This window comes from Parus major, chromosome 7 (genome assembly GCF_001522545.3).
Source record: "Parus major isolate Abel chromosome 7, Parus_major1.1, whole genome shotgun sequence".
Taxonomy (NCBI): domain Eukaryota; kingdom Metazoa; phylum Chordata; class Aves; order Passeriformes; family Paridae; genus Parus; species Parus major.
In genome coordinates this window covers 15068757-15087432 of record NC_031776.1, presented here as the reverse complement: position 1 = coordinate 15087432, position 18676 = coordinate 15068757, and the positions used below count along the sequence as shown (strand labels likewise).

At 36.2% G+C, this 18676-nt stretch overlaps 1 protein-coding gene across 5 annotated transcripts in view; it reads left to right on the top strand.

Moving 5' to 3' along the window:
• OSBPL6 (oxysterol binding protein like 6) overlaps nucleotides 1-17832 on the top strand; it is a 56874-nt gene extending 39042 nt beyond the window's left edge. For all 5 annotated transcript variants that reach the window (XM_015634952.2, XM_015634953.2, XM_015634949.2 and 2 more), the window contains 8 exons: nucleotides 934-1071; nucleotides 1399-1462; nucleotides 2032-2110; nucleotides 3360-3504; nucleotides 4403-4547; nucleotides 5549-5675; nucleotides 6216-6338; nucleotides 7271-17832. In XM_015634952.2, coding sequence (XP_015490438.1) covers nucleotides 934-1071; nucleotides 1399-1462; nucleotides 2032-2110; nucleotides 3360-3504; nucleotides 4403-4547; nucleotides 5549-5675; nucleotides 6216-6338; nucleotides 7271-7379 — 930 coding nt within the window. In that variant the 3' untranslated portion in view covers nucleotides 7380-17832. The remainder of the gene's footprint in view (nucleotides 1-933; nucleotides 1072-1398; nucleotides 1463-2031; nucleotides 2111-3359; nucleotides 3505-4402; nucleotides 4548-5548; nucleotides 5676-6215; nucleotides 6339-7270) is intronic.
• The last annotated feature ends 844 nt before the right edge of the window (nucleotides 17833-18676 follow it).

The following is an 18676-nucleotide window of genomic DNA, read 5'->3' as shown; positions in this document are numbered from 1 at the left end:
TCTGGAAACAGTTTTAGAAGAATTAAGGTTTTCACTGCTGAAGAAAAGCCTGTGAAAGCAGTGTTAATTTTGTTGATGCTGCATTTCTGAATAATACAAAGGGAATAAAGAATGGAGTACCCATTACACAGTGGGAAGAAAACAAAGCACATAAAAGCTCACATGAGAGCTGTGTCCTCACTAGCAGGAGGAGAGGGGAACCTGGTTAAGATTTGCCCCTCTGGTAGCACATTGCCAGTAGCTGACTCATATTTATCCCTATATTATTTTTCTGAAGTTTTGTTTGAACTTCTGACTGGCTGATGTGTTTTGTTTTTTTTACACTCTATAAATAGGACCTGTTGGCTAAATAACCATGGCATGTCACTTAACTTATTGCTTCCAGTCAGGCCTGGCTTAGGGGTTATTGAATTGTGCTTGTACATGTAGACAAGGGTGCTGTTAAGGGTGCACATGTAAGGAAGATTTGGAGATAACTCTGCATTAAGGACATGCTAAGTGAGACCTATTTATGTTTGGCACTAAATAAAATAGTTCCCATCTGAAAATGGTATGTGATTATGAGATGTAATTAGAAGTTATTACATAATATTTATTCACAGGAAGAAGGACTACAGGTGGGTCTGTTTTAGGCCACTAAATTACCTAGTTACTAATGATAAGCCTGGTCAAAGGCAGAAAAGCTCTTATGGGCAGATTGTCATTTTAATAGACTGTTGAAAGACTGAATGAGGCTGTGAGGAAAAAAAAATTATATCAAGAGAAGAAATAAAGTTTATGCTGGTTCTGTCTGGGATGCATGGTTTCACCCTCAGGCATGCTTCATTAATCCAGCTGTCACCCTGAGCAGGGTGAGTTGTGTGGTACCACACAGTGGTGGCACATACACAAGAATGTCTGCCTATTCTCATGTTCTGGTCTGTATTTTTACAGGTTCTCATAGCTGCCTTTGCAGCATCAGGCTATTCCTCTACGTACTTTAGAGCAGGAAGCAAGCCATTTAACCCAGTGCTTGGTGAAACCTATGAATGTATTAGAGAAGACAAAGGATTTCGATTTTTCTCAGAGCAGGTAAAGCTTGTTTCTAGATAGACACTCCTATTTAGATTTATATTTTTTGTTCTTTATTTTATAGAATAGTACCGTTTTTTCTTCCTATTTAGAATGGTTTTGTTTCTTAGAAGTAAATTAATATTGTTAATATGGGTGGACTTCATTAAATGCTAGAAGGAATTCATTTTTACAGTAATCACAAGGAGCTGTTTTAAGTACTACCACTTAAGCTGTATCTGTTTTCATTGCAACATGGGCTATTTAGTATTTTTATATTGCAATAACAATTATACTGTCTTAGGAATGAAAATTAGATGTTTTTAACTCAACCAAACTGTTTTTCAGGTTAGCCACCATCCTCCCATTTCAGCCTGTCACTGTGAATCGAAAAACTTTGTGTTTTGGCAAGGTATACTTTTTAATTCAAAAGCATAACTCCTTTTTTATTGTCAAGTAAAAGCTTTGTAGAAGCTGAGCTTTGCATTTGGAACTTACTCAGAATTTCTATACTTCTGATTTTGAAGTGACATATTAGAGACTGATGATCTGATTTATTTTACTCAAATTCTCATTAAGAGTTCCTTAATCTTCCCTTGTCACTTGCAGCCTGTTTATACTCTTCCATTTAAAAGCTTTTTATTTGACTAATAAAATTCCTATTTCTTACAAACACAAGCAGTTCTTTTTCTAGTTGAAAAAATTACTCTTTCTTTCCTTGTACCTACTGGTGTATGCCTTTAATTTGTATTAAATGTGTGCACAAGACATTTGACAATCATGGAGCACAGACATGATCCTTAATTAAGCTTACATTTAGTTTTTTTGACCTAATGTAATTTCCTAGTATTTTTTTCATGCTATCTACCACCCTGTTTTGAACTGGGTAGTCTAGCACAGATGGTCTGGTGCCACACAGATCAGTGCAAGGGGGAGACCTTGGTCATTTCAGTTTTTTAAGTATTTCACTATTATATTCAGATATCAGGTGGAAAAACAAATTCTGGGGGAAATCAATGGAAATTCTGCCTGTTGGAACCTTGAATGTGACTCTTCCAAAGTAAGCTACTGTCCTCTCTCCTCTTGTTTTCAGTCTTTGGTGCACTCTGGTGCAGTCTGTGCTGCCTTGTGAAGGGGTTGGGGTAAGCAGACATCACATGGATTGTACTGGTGAGAGTTGGTGCCCAGCTCCAATCTCTCCTTAGTGTTCAGGTGGGGCTACTGGAACATTTCTGTGCCTGAAGATCCATTTTTGGTTTTGGAGGAAAAATGTACACTCTAGAAAGGGATGGAGAGAGTGGGATGGAAATGTTTAGGGAGAGAGAACCCATGTTTTATATGCACAGTAGTGATGAGCTGTTCAGAACAAGGCTGCAGTGCAGGACTGCCAGCAGCTGGTGCTGTCCTAAGGCTCTCAATGCTGCTGAGGGCTCCCTCAGAACAACCAGACCATGAAAGGTCTTTTTTTCCAAAATGTGGATAAACCAAAGTATGTTCTTCATACTTTGTATGAAGATGTTGGCAGAGTGTGAGAAGCAGTGGCTTCACCACCAGTGAGACTAATTGCAGCTTATAAATCCTAAGAATATGCAAGGAGTGGATACTTTAACATGTCTTCTGGTTTTGCAGTGGTGTTCTTGCTCCTGTGCATTGCATCCAGCCTTTCTTTCTGCCTCTAACAGCATCACTTCACCTCTTTATCCATCTCATGAAATGGAAGTAAATGCCTTCTGGAGCTGCTTTGTTTCATGTCTTCATGCCTTCCCCTAAACTCTGACAGAGAATGTGCTTTGCACAGTATAATTCTCTGGTTTTATTCTCGTTTGATGTTAGAGATGCTCTGACTGGATAGTTGTTACAAAGGGAAAGGGATGATGTGCCAGTGTGCCTCTGGCTTCCTACTTCTATTCCTTGATCTCCTTTTCACGTTCTTTTTGTTCTATTTGTGATTTAATTACATTTTCTGCTTATAGTCTCAATTCAGCCTTATGTTGACCTGTGGGTCACTGTCCTGTCCCAATAGGAATTGTGACAAAGCACATCATCCTCTGAGGACAGTGAATAGCCCATGCAGGGCTTCAGTGGTTCATAATGTGTTTATAGCACCTTTCTGTAGTTCTGTGCACTGGAGCTTAGGTGAGCTTCTCTAAGGATTAGTAATGTACCCAAGATACAGGACGTTGTCGTCTGTGCAGGTGTTTTTGGGAAATATGGCTTGTTTTTACAATAAAGGAGCAATGTTTTACTTTTTTTGTCAGTAATGATCATGATGAATAGATGTTAACAACCACTTCTTAATCTGTTCTTAGGTATGGAGATTACTATGTCTGGAACAAAGTCACTACTTGCATACATAATATTCTTAGTGGAAGGAGGTGGATAGAGCACTACGGAGAGATAACTATCAGAAACACAAAAAGCAGTGTTTGTATTTGTAAACTCACTTTTGTCAAGGTAACATATGGATGCTAATATATATCTTTTATTCATATAGCTGCGTAATTTAAGGGTACCTCAAGCTGTGTCTTCACTCTTCCTGAAGTCTGCATTCCACATTTTATCTTTCATTTCTTTTATCAGTATTCATAAAATGTAAATTGTCAAATGAAAATTAGTGAATGAAAATGTCAATTAGTGAAATGAAATGTCAATTAGTATGATTCTATTCCACTGAACATTTCATATTAGTGTGTTCCCTTGCTGTATGCCGTGTGCTGTACTGTTGCTGGTTTTCGACTAAAAATGAAATGTGTTTTTTTGTTTACATTACCACAATGAAAACACAAATCGCTGTACACTTCCATGCCATTTTACTTTTTTTTCCTACTAGAATTTGTCAGTCAATATTTTATCTCTTTACATTACATATTGCTGCTTTGGTTCATAGTATTTTAATATCCAGACAAGGACCATATATAAAAATAGAAGTCTATATAGCTATGTTACTATCAAGTATTTTCCCTAAAAATAAATTTGTCATCACATTGCAACAAAAGACATCGATACCACTGCAGTGTTAGCAATGGGGTGTTAACATAAATCTGAAATTTGTGTTTTGATTGATTGTGTGGGATTTGGGTTAATGAGTGACAGTGTAGTTCCCAGATGTGCAGATAATTTAAATACTTTTATGTCAAAACCACATGGCAAATTATGCAGTGTTTCTCCTATACTAAATCAGTTCATGTTGGGACCATAAGATTTTCGAATTTTGATATTCTCCATTCCAGGTGAGCTGTTCCAACACAGAATTCAGTCAGCACCACACGCCAAGATACATTCATTATGTGTATTGGTACAATGGATTGCTGGAAAAGCAGTGTGAGCTAGTAATTCTTGTTTAAACTTGCAGGTGAACTACTGGAATTCAAATGTAAATGAGGTCCAGGGTGTTGTGATAGATCAAGAAGGGAAGGTGGTTCACCGCCTTTTTGGAAAGTGGCATGAAGGCCTTTACTGTGGGGTTGCACCTTCAGCCAAATGCATATGGAGACCAGGTAAGAAGCATGTGAAAAACTCTGGAAAGTGCTGTAGGGTAAACCTAAACTTTGTGAAGCTGGTTTAACCTTCATTTTAAAGACACAAAATAATACTAGAGAAATTAAAATCCCTGTCTAGACAAACGACAATTTATATGAGTTTATAATAATGGTAAATGGAAATGTTCTTACAGGGCATAATCTTTTACATCTCAGTCTGACTCCTGGGCTGATGTGCTGGGACCTTGGGGTCAACAGAAGAATAAAATAAAGAAAAAAATTCAGCATCTGGGTTGGCTTGTGTGCCTTCTTACAGAGAGCAGGGTAACTTTTCTTGGATTAAAAAAAAAACCAAATGGGGTTTATTGAGTTTGTTGTCTTAATGCTTTATTAGCCTAAAGGATTGATCTTCAGAGATGTGAACACCTGGGACTTTCAGGATCTGATTTCAACTTTCTGCTTGCTTAGAGGCCTGAGTTGAATTAGTCATCCTTTGCACCTATATCTTTCATGCATGCATTATCCAGGAATTATTGATCTTAGAATTCTGAATCCTACTTTGTATTTATGGTATTTTAAACCCTACTTTGCACCCTGCTCTCTGTGATGTCTGTTCTGACTCCCTGTAGTGGTGAATCAGTCTGTGAGTGTGTGCTAAGTTCCAGAATGAACTCTAAAGATCAGTTAGGGTTAGGTTTCAGACAGACATTTGATAAGCCCATTTTCTGGGCTACAGGAAACTGTTTTTAACTTTAAAATCTTGAAAACATTAGTTTTTATTTCAAATGGAAGGAAGATCATAAACTTTTGAATCTATTAACATGCAATTACAATCTCTGCAGGATAAGCAGTTGATATTTAGTGAATTTTGTTTCACCTAGAGAATAGCTTTTGATGCTTTTTAATTATAAGAGTAAAATATATTAATTATTTTCTGTTAAAAGTTTATAAATAAAGGCATCTCTTGCATATTTAGAGTAATAGCTTATAAAGCTCTTTTCTTTGTCTTATGTATTCAGGCTCCATGCCAACCAATTATGAGCGTTATTATGGCTTCACAAGGTTTGCTATTGAGCTCAATGAATTAGATCCTTTACTGAAAGATCTTCTTCCTGCAACAGATGCACGATTCAGGCCAGATCAAAGGCAAGAATGCTTATTTATATATTTAATATTTGGTGGGCTCAAGGCTGAGTTCTGCTGAGTCTTGAATTTTGTCTGTATCTTCACTGCTCTCTGAATTAAGATGTGGAGGATTCTGCTAGTAGAGAAGATAGTATTGTACTCAAATTTCTGCTTAGCCCAGTTGAGGGAAATTAGAAAGCTTCTTGTTGATGCTGTAGAGCTATAGTGCAACCTCGGGGCAGATTCCTCATGACAAGCTGAAAATCAGGCTCTGAAATGCTGTCCACTTCTGCTGTGGTGTGGAAGCAGCACTAATTCCCTCCACATTCTCAGTTCATAGTCCTTCAGTGTTTGTGATCTGCTGAAGCTGCTGAACAAAGCTTGTGCCTTAGGCTGTAGGTCAGGTACACGTAGCTGGGGAGTCGCATCCCGGGCTGGATCTGAAAGTGCAGCACCAGCAGCACACTTGGCTTCTGCTTGTCTTTTGTGATGATTAGTGCTGGAAAATGCCTTGGACTAGACACTGTGTGATTGCTATAGGGCCTGCTGTTATTCCTACAGGCTTCTGGAGGAAGGAAATATAGAAGCAGCAGCATCTGAGAAACAAAGAATAGAGGAACTCCAGAGAGCTCGGAGGCGGTACATGGAAGAAAATGGCATTGAATATGTACCCAAATTTTTTAAGTGAGTCTATTCATTTGAGTACTAAGTCTCTGTTTTCTATCATGTAACTGGAAGTACTACAAGAATTACCACCAACACAGATTGATAATCATGCAGGCGTAGAAAAGTAGAAAGTTGCAATTTTAAGATAATAAGATATCTGATACCTGCTTCTTGGCAGCTATTTTTACACAGTTAAGGTTCATAATTAAATGATTGTTTTCTCATAATGGGGCTCAGCTATACAAGCCTTCCTACTGCAGTGGAATTAGAAGTATAATATTAGGATCCAAAATTTAACTAGGGTCTTTTTTTAATCCATTGCATAGACAAGTAGTACTGTGTGACCCGAACAGTAACATCATATATATATATATATATTACATGTATATATAAATGTATATGTTTACACTTAAAATGAATTGATTTTTCAATGAAGGTGTTGTTTTGTTGGCTGTTTTTTAATTAAGCATTCTTCTGAAACAAGGACTAGTCATGCCAAGTAGCCTCATGTCTAACATTGGGAATTAAAAGTGGAAGGACTGAATATGCTTGATGCAGTTGTAGCATAATGTAAGCAAAATTCAGAGAAGAACAAAAAATTTAAATGGTTAAAGGCTTATATTCTGCAAGTTGTATCTATTGGATAATGCCCTTCACATAATCAGAATCTGTAGTTGACAAAGGGGTTTTATGTGGCTCTTAAGACCTGCTCGCACAGATCAAACAACAGATTTTCAGTCTCGGCTGTTTTCTGCTTTTGATATAGATAGAGGTTGATTTTTTTAAATTCCTGGCTGTTCTTGTCTCTTAGAAATATGAAATTTGATTTAATATTGGATTAGATCAAAGAAGTGTGGAATTTGATTTTATATTACATAAGAACAATATCTATGGTCAAAACGTTTTTCATCTCTTTATCTCTCTCTTTGTTTTTCCTTCTCTTTCTACAGAAAAGTTATTGATGCTAATCAGAGAGAAGCCTGGGTTACCAATGAAACCTACTGGGAACTGCGAAAAGATCCTGGTTTTAGTAAAGTAGACATTCCCGTACTCTGGTAAACTGAGAATGTAGACCTAGTAAACATATCACTCTGAAGAAAAAAAATAACTATGCACAATATGTTTCCTATAGCTAAGCGTGGTTTGTGGGTCTACGGAAAAACCATATCATACGCATTTATATTCATCTTTATAATGGACTTTTGGAAGTGCATTAGACCAGGCCCCTGACCACTTCTGGATCTTTCTAATTTTGCAGCAGCCATCAAAACTAAAAAAAAAAAAAAAAAAAAAGAAACAGAAACTTTTTAAAGTTTCATACACTGAAAGCTCATAAATAAAGAAGCAGATGAGTTATCCAAAGTCACTCGGAAGAGGTGGTAAGCGCAAAACTGAAACCGGTGCTTTAAACAGACATTAAGAGTAATACAATTTAAATTAAAAAAAAAAAAAGAAAAAGAGAAAAAATCCATTTTGTTCCAACTATTTTTGTTAAAAACTCTTGGGTCACAACACTGTCATTTCTGGCTTCACAGGTTAGTCCTTTGGTGTGATGTGCTTGGACTGGCCTTTGTCAAAAAGATATGCTTTTCCGGAAGCTGTTCCCATTCATATGCCATTGTTCATGCCTTAACAAAATATGAAGATGTACATTAAGTAATTTTAAAATATCTATGCTTAGGCTTGTGTGAAGAGCAGATTTTTAAAGCTCTAGAATTTTATCACAATATAAATACTGGAAGACCTGCATTATTTGAAGTCAAAAGATAACCAAACATCTGACTGTATTTCAAAGGAATGAGATCTACTGTACATGCTGTAGCTTTGGGATGCTGACTGTATAATCAGACTGAAAAGAAACTGCTGGCTGGTTGAATTTCAATTTTGGTAAATGCATATGAGTCGCTAGTCAGATAGTTCATATTCTAAATGACTGATGCTAAGATGCAGTCATCACGTTTAGTACTGGCTGGACATAGACCTCTCAGTGAATCTCATTTTCCCATAGCTGTTTATACAATTAGAAATCCCTGAAGCTTTGCAACAGTGTTAAAAGCACAGAAAGATTTCATGTGAAGGTCTCTGGCTTCTCTCCAGAAGCTGGATAATACTGTACATGTAACTTTTCTGCCACACACAGTGTTTATTTTCCTGGCTCAGTTTTTCCCCCATCCACTTTTCTTATCTAAATTTATGTTTGAGAGTATGGCAGAGGCCCCCACGTGCTATAGCTAACAACTTCTGCTTGTGTTGCCAAAACAGCTTTTGTGCAAAATACACTTTACATTTTTTCATAAGGTGGTTCTATATTTTTTGATTAAAAACAAAGTCTCTTATGTGTTGCTAAGCCTCAGTTAATATAAGTGGGAGAAGACTTGGCACTTTCTATTTGAAAATCTCTGAAACATTAAACAGTTGGAGGGCAGACCTTAGTAAAAGAAAAAAACAGTAATTTATTAGATAAGAGCTACATTCCATGTGGTATGATCTAGTCTTCCATTTGTGCATGTGTTATACATCCCACCAGTGATGACAGGTTAGATTTCATGCACAGACTCTGTATTCCTTTCTGCCCATACATAACATACAAATTTTCTATTTAAGATTGATTCCAGTCCTGAGACCAAAAATAAAATTACTAGATAGGTATGTGATATGCCAGCATAGCTACTTGAATTGTTGTCAGTGCATTACTACACATCCCCACCTCTCTGCCTGCTTATTTTTTCAGTCAGGTTCCTATACAACTGAGATTGCTTTGGTTATTTAATATTAATTTAATTCTCCCTGTTAATTGTATAGCAAAGTAACTAGCAGGCCAACTAGCTGCTAATCAGTTCCAATTTCTTCACACTATTCTGTTATCAGAAAGAACTATGGAAACCTACAGAAAATATTAAGTAGACTTTTCATGAATTGTGGATGCTCATGAATTTTTATAGAAATTTGGTATAAAAGTCCCTGTGTAGATTAATGGGATTTCTTCCAAAGAAAATTTTAAGTCATTCAAAGAATGTTATCTTTCTCTTTCCTAGCTGAACCTAGTCTGTCTTATTCTTATTGTAGCTCTGCAATTTTTATTATAAGAAAATGAAAATACATCAAAGTTGTTTTTTAAAATAATATTGGTTAAGGTCATCCTACTTGCTTAAATAATATTGCACTAGGAATCAAATTGACACATTGTGTGTAAAACAGCAATTAATTATTCTATGTAGTTTTCCTTAAAGCAAACTCTATTAAATATTTGCCCATCTTTTGCTCCAGTCTTTGTGTGCAGTTCACCGTGATATTAGGAAGTATTATGTGTGTATGACTGCAAGAACATTTGCATGTCCTCAAATCTTTAATTTAAATACAGAAGGAAGGTCTTTAGTTTTACAGCATTCTGTCAGATCTCTGTGAATGTCATTATTTGCAACACAATCTGAAACTTGGTGGGCACTAAAAATGCTATCACTGAATTGTTTTTTACAGATGCTTATTTGACACTCATTTAAAGAAAAATAACGCTAACATTTTTAAAATCTAGAAAATCTGTGATATGCTGAATCTTTCTATTGAAGGCACTTTCTAAGCCAAGTGGATGTTAAATTAGTTAATTAGTAAGTAGAAAAGACACAAAATGATGCAACACAAGATATTTGCATTCTATATCAGAAATTAAAAAGTTCAAGCATATGTACCATTAAGCAGTTTCTTGTAATGCAGAATTCTCTGTATTCTGTGCGAAATCTGTTATTGCATTTTTTTCTCCAACATTGGCAGACATCATGGAATATTTTGTGCTGTTTCTAAAGTGGATAGGTACAGGGCTTCTATCCAAATTATAATTTTTAGTCAACCTGTGACGTTTCATTAAGTGAGAGAGGATGGATGCCCACGTAGTGCAGAGCTGAGTATCCCATGCTGCAAAGAGAGTGCACCCACTGGCTGTTTTGCAGCCTGGCACCTTTTGCAGATGCCTGCTGGTTTTTGGCAGGGCTGCTGCTCAGACATCTCTTTGCAGCACGTGGGATTTTTCCGCTTCAGGAGCGGACTTTTTCACTCCTATTGAACCTTGTGAAGCGTTTCCTGGCCCAGTCCTCAAGCTGAGCAGTGTCCTTCTGCTTGAAGCTTTGCCATTTGGCATGCCATCTCATCCCCCTAATTTGATGTCATCTGTGAACTAGTTATCATGTAGTGTTATGTCCCTGACCAGGTCACTGGTGAGATGTTGATTGACAGTGCCACAGAACTGACCCCTGCAGGGCTGTTCTCATTGCTGGCTGCCAGCAGGGCACAAACTACTGATCACTGAGTGCCCTTCAAGCCTGGGATTCAAGCATTTTTCAGCCTAACTCACTCCATTCATCCAGGCAGTATTTCCTTTTGGAAGGCATGAAAAATACTATCCAACTCAGTAGATTTAATTGCTATATTCTTGGTAAGTGTTGAAAATTAGTGTAAATCATTTGACATGTAAAACTTTTTATGCCATTTAAGAAGTTCTTTTGGTTCAAAGACATATGCTTTTCCCCTGTGTTTTCTCAAAACACTTATTTCTGTATAAAAATACACAATACTTATGCTTTAGTTTCACAATAATGGGCTGTGCTTTCTATTAATATTTTTAAAGTGTACCTTAATTTCTTCCTTCTTCTGGTACTTTGGATATGATAAGGTAATAGTAGCTATTTTCATCAAATGCAATGTCTTAAAAGATTTAAATAGCTTCATTCTTATTTTAGATTAGTATTATTGAGATGGCAGAGTTTTGGCATATTAGAAATTTTTATCTCACAGGAAAAGACAATTTGAGTTGATTTTCATGAAGTATCACTGTGATTAAAAAGTCATCTAGGCACCCATTCTAATTTTAGACAGATGTAAGTTTCTTCTTTGTATTTGGCTTTAAAAGTCAATTCCCACTACAATACTCTTCATCATACAAATAATGTTACCCTTCTTTTTTCCTCCTTTTGAACTTCTGCCTCTGAATAAGCCCATGTGGCACCTGTGGGTTTTATGTGAGTAACACATGCCAGACATGTGTAAAGTATTGCAGTATGGAAACATGGCACAGTGTTGAAAGATACTATCCTTAATTCCCTACTGAGCACTGCCAGTGCTTTTTGGAAACAAACTACACAAACCTTAAGGCAAACCAGGAACCAGCGCTGGTCCTGCCCCCATGGGCACCTGTGAGCACCTTACATCTGGGCTGTGTCCTCTGTTCCCCATGCAGGGATGGGATTTTCTCACCTCTCACCACTGGAGCTCAGCACAGTTGCAGTCTTACACTGAGCTTCTCCTCCAAAAAATCAGAAGTTTTAGAAATGCCCTGGAGGGGAGGAGAGGTTAATTTGCAATTGCACAATAACCAAGAGGGCTGAATATATCCATTCTCTGTTTTGTAAAACTTGCTCTCACTAGTAAAGGCCTGTTAGTATAGGGAAGGTAGGTGTGCTCTCCTTGTTTAACAGGAATTTAGACATTGTCTGGTGCAACAATAAACAATAGCTATTTTACATGGGTTTGCTGCAGTTGAAATCTGAGGAATGAACATTTTTAGATGCCATTAGCAATAATGGAGCTGCATAATTAAAGCAAATGAGAGTTTTTCAGATTAAATCCATCTGAAAGTGTATCTGTTTTCATATGCTAAAATGTTAGGAGGGGTTAAGCTAGAGAGTTTTGCCCACCTGGGGGAATAAGATTAATATTAAAAAAGTGTATCAGAAACACTGGAATGGCCTCACTGGTAACCTTGTGTTATAAACAGACCCATGAGAAAGCTAAGGACATTTGCTATGTCATAACCACTTACCTTGGCAGCTACTGGGACTGAAAAACACTGACATTTTTTTTTTTCTGTCTGTCATTGAGTAACAGTCACCAAAACTGTGTGAAGCTTGAATTTAAGCTTCAGTACGTATATTGATAATTTTGAGGTATATTTAATATAAAAAGTAGTATAATTTTCTGCTTCACCATTCCTGGTTACATTTATGGCAATACGGATACCAGTCAGTATTTTCATGAAGAAAGAGGGTTTTTTTTTTACTTCTTTTTTATTTTTTTTTTACATGGAAGAATCTAGACTGTGTTAATAAATGATTATTCTTTATGGAGAGTATCTCCATAAGCTTCATTACAACAGTGACTGGCACCCAGGAGAATGCTGCAAATCTGAGTAAGGTCAGAGAAATTGCACATTTACAGCAATTTATCTTATTTTTATATTATATATTGTAAGGAATCTACTTACAAAATCAGATATATTATTTACTCTTAAACTAGGGTACATAAAATTTTATTCATTGGCTTTAGTATAAACTATGTTATTTCCATTAAACTGAGAAGTATCTTTATAAAAGGATTTTTATACAGTTTCTTGCAAGTTTAAAAAGTAATATTGATGTACTTGTGTTTTATATACCAGCCTACTCCTTTGTCAAATTTTGTGGCACTATAAACTCATCATCTCTATTTCTTTTTAATTTATTTTTTTTAACTTTTCTTGCAATCTTTGTCAAACATCAGAAAAGAAAAGCAAGGGAGAGACAACAATGCAGAATGACAAAACTAGTCACAGAAGCTCTGTTGATGTGAGATGTTAACAAAGCAGAAAGTTTTCTAACTTGTAGGAATTAAAATGTCAGCAGAGCTGCTGAATTCATTTCAGGCTGGTTATCATAATACCATTTTTCTTTCCACTGATCCATGACAGCATGAAAAAGGGGAGGATTGGAGACATTTGCTCAGAATTAATGCTGAAGGTGAAGGGAAGTTATTACTCCTTTTATAAATAAAAAATGACTGTAGCCAGAATTTGGCTGAAGATGTCTTGGTAACGTGGACAAGAAAGAGAGTTACATAGTCTGAATATAATCAGCAGTGTGTAATATGTTCTTTCTGGCCTATGAATAATTCATTGAAGTATGGTAAAGCTACTTATTGGTACTCCTGGAGCAATGATTCAGACATCTCCTGTGAAACACTAAAATGTATTTTCATATTGACTGTTACTTTTAGTGGTCTGCATTAATGAAAGAGGATATCTTACGCTGATGGATAATGTTGCTCACCCAGAACATTAGGCATGCAAAATGGGAAGAGGTGAGGAAATTCCTTCAGAAACTCAGAAGTTGGTAAATTCTCTGAGAATCAAAATTATGTGCTCTACAAGAGCAGAACACTGTGGCAAATATTCAGCCAGAACTGTTCTTCACTGAGCTACTTGCTTGTGGTGCCAGTCAGTGTAGTCACACATGCAACCTCTCATTCTGAAATTGCATCTATTTTTAGGATTGTGTTTCTGTCCCAAGGCTTGCTTTATCATGTCCACCAAAAGCAATCAGTGGTTGAGTCAGGACTGCCAACTCAGATTTCTTGTCTTGTAGTTCTGTGCTGAATGTTCCCTCTTACTTTATTAATGTCACCTGAACAAGGAATATTTGGGTAATATTAACAGTGAATACATGGTTAATCGTCAGTATTTTCCACAGAAAGGAAAATTCAGAATAGCTTCTTTAACTATGTGGAAGAAATACAGATGAGTTCTTCTATTATACTTGTGTTTGCTTATTACTTTATAAAATATTTTGGACTGGATCACAACAAGTATATTTAAATTACTTCATCCCCTGTCTTGAAGTTGACATTGAAAATTGTCATTCCAATTTGATATTAAAAAACAAGTCTATTTAGTTTTTGAAATAAGTGTTACTGGTATTCTTTAGTAGTTGAGATACAGTATAGCAAATTGAGACCACAATAAATTTTATTTTCTGCTGAGTCTCACAGAAGACCTGACTGAGCAGAAAAATAAGTGCTGATGAATGTGTTTTGTTATGCAGGCAAAAATGCAAAATGACAACTTCTACCTTAGTAAGCTTTCTAATTAGCAAAGACACTGTTCTTGTTCTTTCTTAATAATTCTAGACTATTTACTTTCAAACATTTTTCCACACTAAGAATTAATCCCATGAAGTTATAATTTTAAAAGGTAAACCATGTTTGGAATTCTGCAGATGTGAAGGGTGGTGTTCATGCCATGCTAAACATCCACTTCTCAGGGTGGACCACTAAAATTTCACCCTCAGGCCAAAAATAAATATCAGTGGGCTTTTCCAGTGAGATTCTTCTTTGTATATGGATTTGGGTCTATGTTACTTACTGTAAAATAAGTAAGAAATCAAGCTGCCAGCATCTGATGTGTGAAATATTTTTCTTCCCCAGAATTGCGTAGCAAACTACCTGTTCCTTATCTGTTATTGCTAGATTGTCTTTTATTTAGCACATGAAAATGAAAATTTCATAAAATGGAACTGCTGTAGCATCAAGAAAGATTATTATAATAGTTCTGTACTGCCATGATAGTTCTGTCATGTATATTTTATCTGTTGCAACCAGTAGCAAGACTCTTCTCTGGGTCTCTATCTAGTTTTCTTTGTAAAATTAACTGGTGATTTATAATTCCTCAATATTTAAACAGCAAAGAATTCTGTATTTTTCTCTCAGTTTTGCACAAAGCTAATATAAATTGGGAATAATGTCACACCTTTTTGGGTGTGATCACATCCCAAGCGCACATGTATGAAATGTTGTAAATGTTAGTATTTTTACCTTGCTCAAATTCTGAGCATGCCATTAGAAGAGTAAGGTTTAGATTAGTTGTCATTTTTATACTGCCTTACTGAGCTTCTTTGCTTTTAACAACCTTTCAGATGGTAGATTGTGCTGTGCCAATTCTTTGCTGGCCAAAATATAGAACCTAAGCAGCTTAAAGAGCATTCTTTGCTGGTATCCATGTGCTCCTTCTGGAAAAAAACAAGCAAAACAAACTATTTCTGTTGTTTCCTTGTATGCCTCCTTGGGTAGCTTACCTATGAATGGAGATCCTCAGAGTCTTTCTACTCTGATTATACTATTATGTCAGGTACAAAGGCAAGCAGAAACTTGCTTTGTGGTTTTTAAGATGAATTTAAAGGCAAAAAGTTGCTTTTTAGAAGTGTAATGTATAGAGCCAGTGCTGCTTTTGGGTAGTAGATAGTATCTGTTTTAAAGGGAAATAACAGACTGTATGGAGGAAGGTTATGTGTTCTTGGATGCAACAGATAAATTTTTTCTATTGCTTTCCAACAGCAAAAAAAAAATTAAGGAAAAGAAAGATAGTGAGAAGCATTTATTTTTACCTAGATACCCAAATGTTGCAGAATGCATTGTCTTTTGAATACTTCAGTATTAAATCTCACATGCAGCACTCCCAATTTTATACTCAAAAGTTTGCTGTGGACTTCCATAATGAGATGACAAAGAATAGGATACTGGAAAAAAAATCAGTACCATAATTTCTAAGTAACTCTAAGTAATAGAAAATTAATTTTCAGATATATGTAGTGAAAATTATATAAGCTACTTATAGTAACACAATTTTTAAAAGCATAAGTTTGGACCTTTGTAGTATATTCAGTAATTTAACATTAAAAAAAAATGTTGTTAATGGTTCTTGATTGATTTCCTGCAAATGCATTCATCTCTTCTTGACTATTCACAAGTTTGGGATGTCTTCATGATGATTCTTCTTTACATCTTATTAATTCTGATTTCAAATACAGGCTGATTATGCCTGAAAAAGTGATTTTATTGCTTATGGTTAGTAAACATCAGCAGCTGAGGAGCAATAAAGATGTGATTTGCGTATTCCAAACCTGGAGAATTTTACTGCACTGCAGGAGTTAATCAGCAGCGCACATGAGATTTTTTTCCCTGTTCCATCTGCTTGGACTGACGTTACACAGGCATCAATGTGTTCTTAGCATTAACATTGCACACAGGTCTCATTTAAATCAGTTTGAAAGAGTAGATGCTTAAGCTCAAACAAAATCACTTTACAGTGACATGCCTAAGAAAACAATGCACCAGCTTTTCTGGTTACTCCAGGTTTTGTAGCACTTGATTTCTAATTCCTACATAATTAGGAAAAATTAGCTTAAACAAATGAGCACCTACACAGAGGCTGAGCTGCTGTTGGTACTCCATTCTCTGTGGAACCCAGAGAGCTTCCAGGTGAGTGGATGATCTAGCTGCCCAAATCTATTTCAGCTATAGGCCTAATGTGCAGTTAAGCCTAGGTATTCAACTAGTTGCCCTTAAGCTTAATTTTGAACATGTGCACCGTGTTGTGGAAGATAAAATGTGTGAATGCAGTTGGTTTGACTGCTTGCCACTCCAAGCAATATATTTGACTTTCCTTTGACTCTCTTGCATTTTGGAACCTTATTCTGGAGCTCGTGGTTTTAAAAACAACTTATCTTCATGTCTCTGCAAAGCTCATTTAGGTATGACATTGGAATAAAGAACAGTACATTAAAACAATTACAGTTTATCATACTATATCTCATTCTGGCAAGCTTAATCGTAAGAATATTTGCAATCCCTGTTCCTGTTTCCCTATACTTTCCCCAGGATGGTGCCAGCCCAGAGCTGAGGGTTGCTAGTACTGTATGCCAGTCAAAAAAAAGGAGTCTAATCTTTCTGATTTGTGGAGCAGGATGTGGCAGAGTAGGAGCATGCTCTTAATCTTAGCCCGGAAAAGGATGAATGTGAGAAAGTGCCTCTCTCCATCTAGGCTTTAGCACATACATAGAACTGCTTTCTTTTGGTATTTTGAGTTCTCTGGCTACCTCTGAGATTAAACCTAGCCAGAAAAAAGCAGTAGTAAAACAGTTTTAAGTTTCCATGTGATGCAGCTGCAACACTTATTCTGTGTCTTTGCACTTGTAAGTTGGTTTTGAACGTACTGTTGTAGTAATCCAGAGAGCAGATGAGGCCTCACACTGACTACCTCTCATGCAATAAAACCCAAGCTCATTCAGTAGTTAATGTTGATTACAGCTGAGCATCCTTTGGCCACATGATTCAGGGAGGTGGTAGTGGGGGGAATAGTAAACAAGAAATAATAATAAAGACTTTATTCCAGTGATGTATGTGGTACACTTGATACCCATAACACCAACTCCAACTGAAGGATGTCCTACAGCTTCTGGTAGGAAATAAAAGGTGAATTTGGCTATGCTATAGTTTTTGTTGTGCTCTAAAATGTAACAAAAGATGTCATCTGTTTCCTTCAGGTTAAGTCAGATTCTCCAGGATATTATGTCCAAAACATACACACAATTCTAATTTTTGAGGAAACACGATGCTCTTTTACCTGTTGCAATGTAATTGGATAATGCATGTACAAATGACTTGTGTAGCCTGCCAATGAATGTTGCTAATGCCTTACCAAAAAAAAAAAAAAAAAAAAGATAAAGCATATTTTTTGTATTTTTTTTTCCTCAGAGGCAAATCCAAACAATGCTAGATTTGGGAAACTGTTTACTGAAAAGCATTTTCTAATAGATCTATGAAGAAGTGCAATTGTATAATTACTATTGTTCAGTGCATACAGTACATTGTCTCCATCACTCTGTACACTGCTGCTATTAGTGCTTGTTCTAATAAATCTTAATGTACACTGTTTAAACTCCTGGCATCTGTGTTCTGATTTATTAATATAAGAAACACTTGAGGCAATGGTTCTTGAGTAAACTATTTGTAACTAGTTAGATTATCTGATTATTAATCATAAAATTCTTAATACATATTTTATAGATTGATTTTGAAGAAGTGGGTGATAGGGGCAGCAAAAGCACTGAATCAGTGGCTTTTCCTTTCTAACCTTTTTCCACTGCAGGAATATTTTTATAAAACTTTTTCCCACGTGATTGTTTATGCAGTTTCCTTAAATCTGTCAGGAGCTACCAACTACAGTCTCAAGGTAATTTTCTTTTTGGCAGTTCCTAGTTACAGCTTCATCCTGCAGCTGATAACAGCCTTTTTTTTTTTTTTTTTCCTCACTTCAGCTTGTTCTTTGTCATTAAAGGGAGCTTGCACAATGCTTCTCAAGTTTTGAGAGAGGGTTTAGAAAAAAGAAAAAATTGTTCCTGATGTTCTCTAATAGATTTGAAAAAAGTGGAAAGGAAAGAAAAAAAAATTACTTGACACCCACCCTGTCTGGCCTCTTGGAAAAATAACAGTATGTGGGATTTTGAGATTTTTTTTTCCATTATATGTTCTTGTCAGCTGTTCAGCCCTTAGAATGAAAGCATAATAAAAAAATAAGAATTTGGTTGGGAGGAAGAATTAAGGTTTCTGTTATTTCTTGGCATTGCAAAAAGAACAAGTGTTCAAACAGTCTGGAATGCTGCCTGAGTAGAAGCAATTACAAAGGAAGGGAAAAGGCTTTTTCCATGAATGGCAGTGCTTTCTGCCTCGTGTCACATCTACATTGTACACATGTACAAGTGTACACATCTTGTCCAAACCCG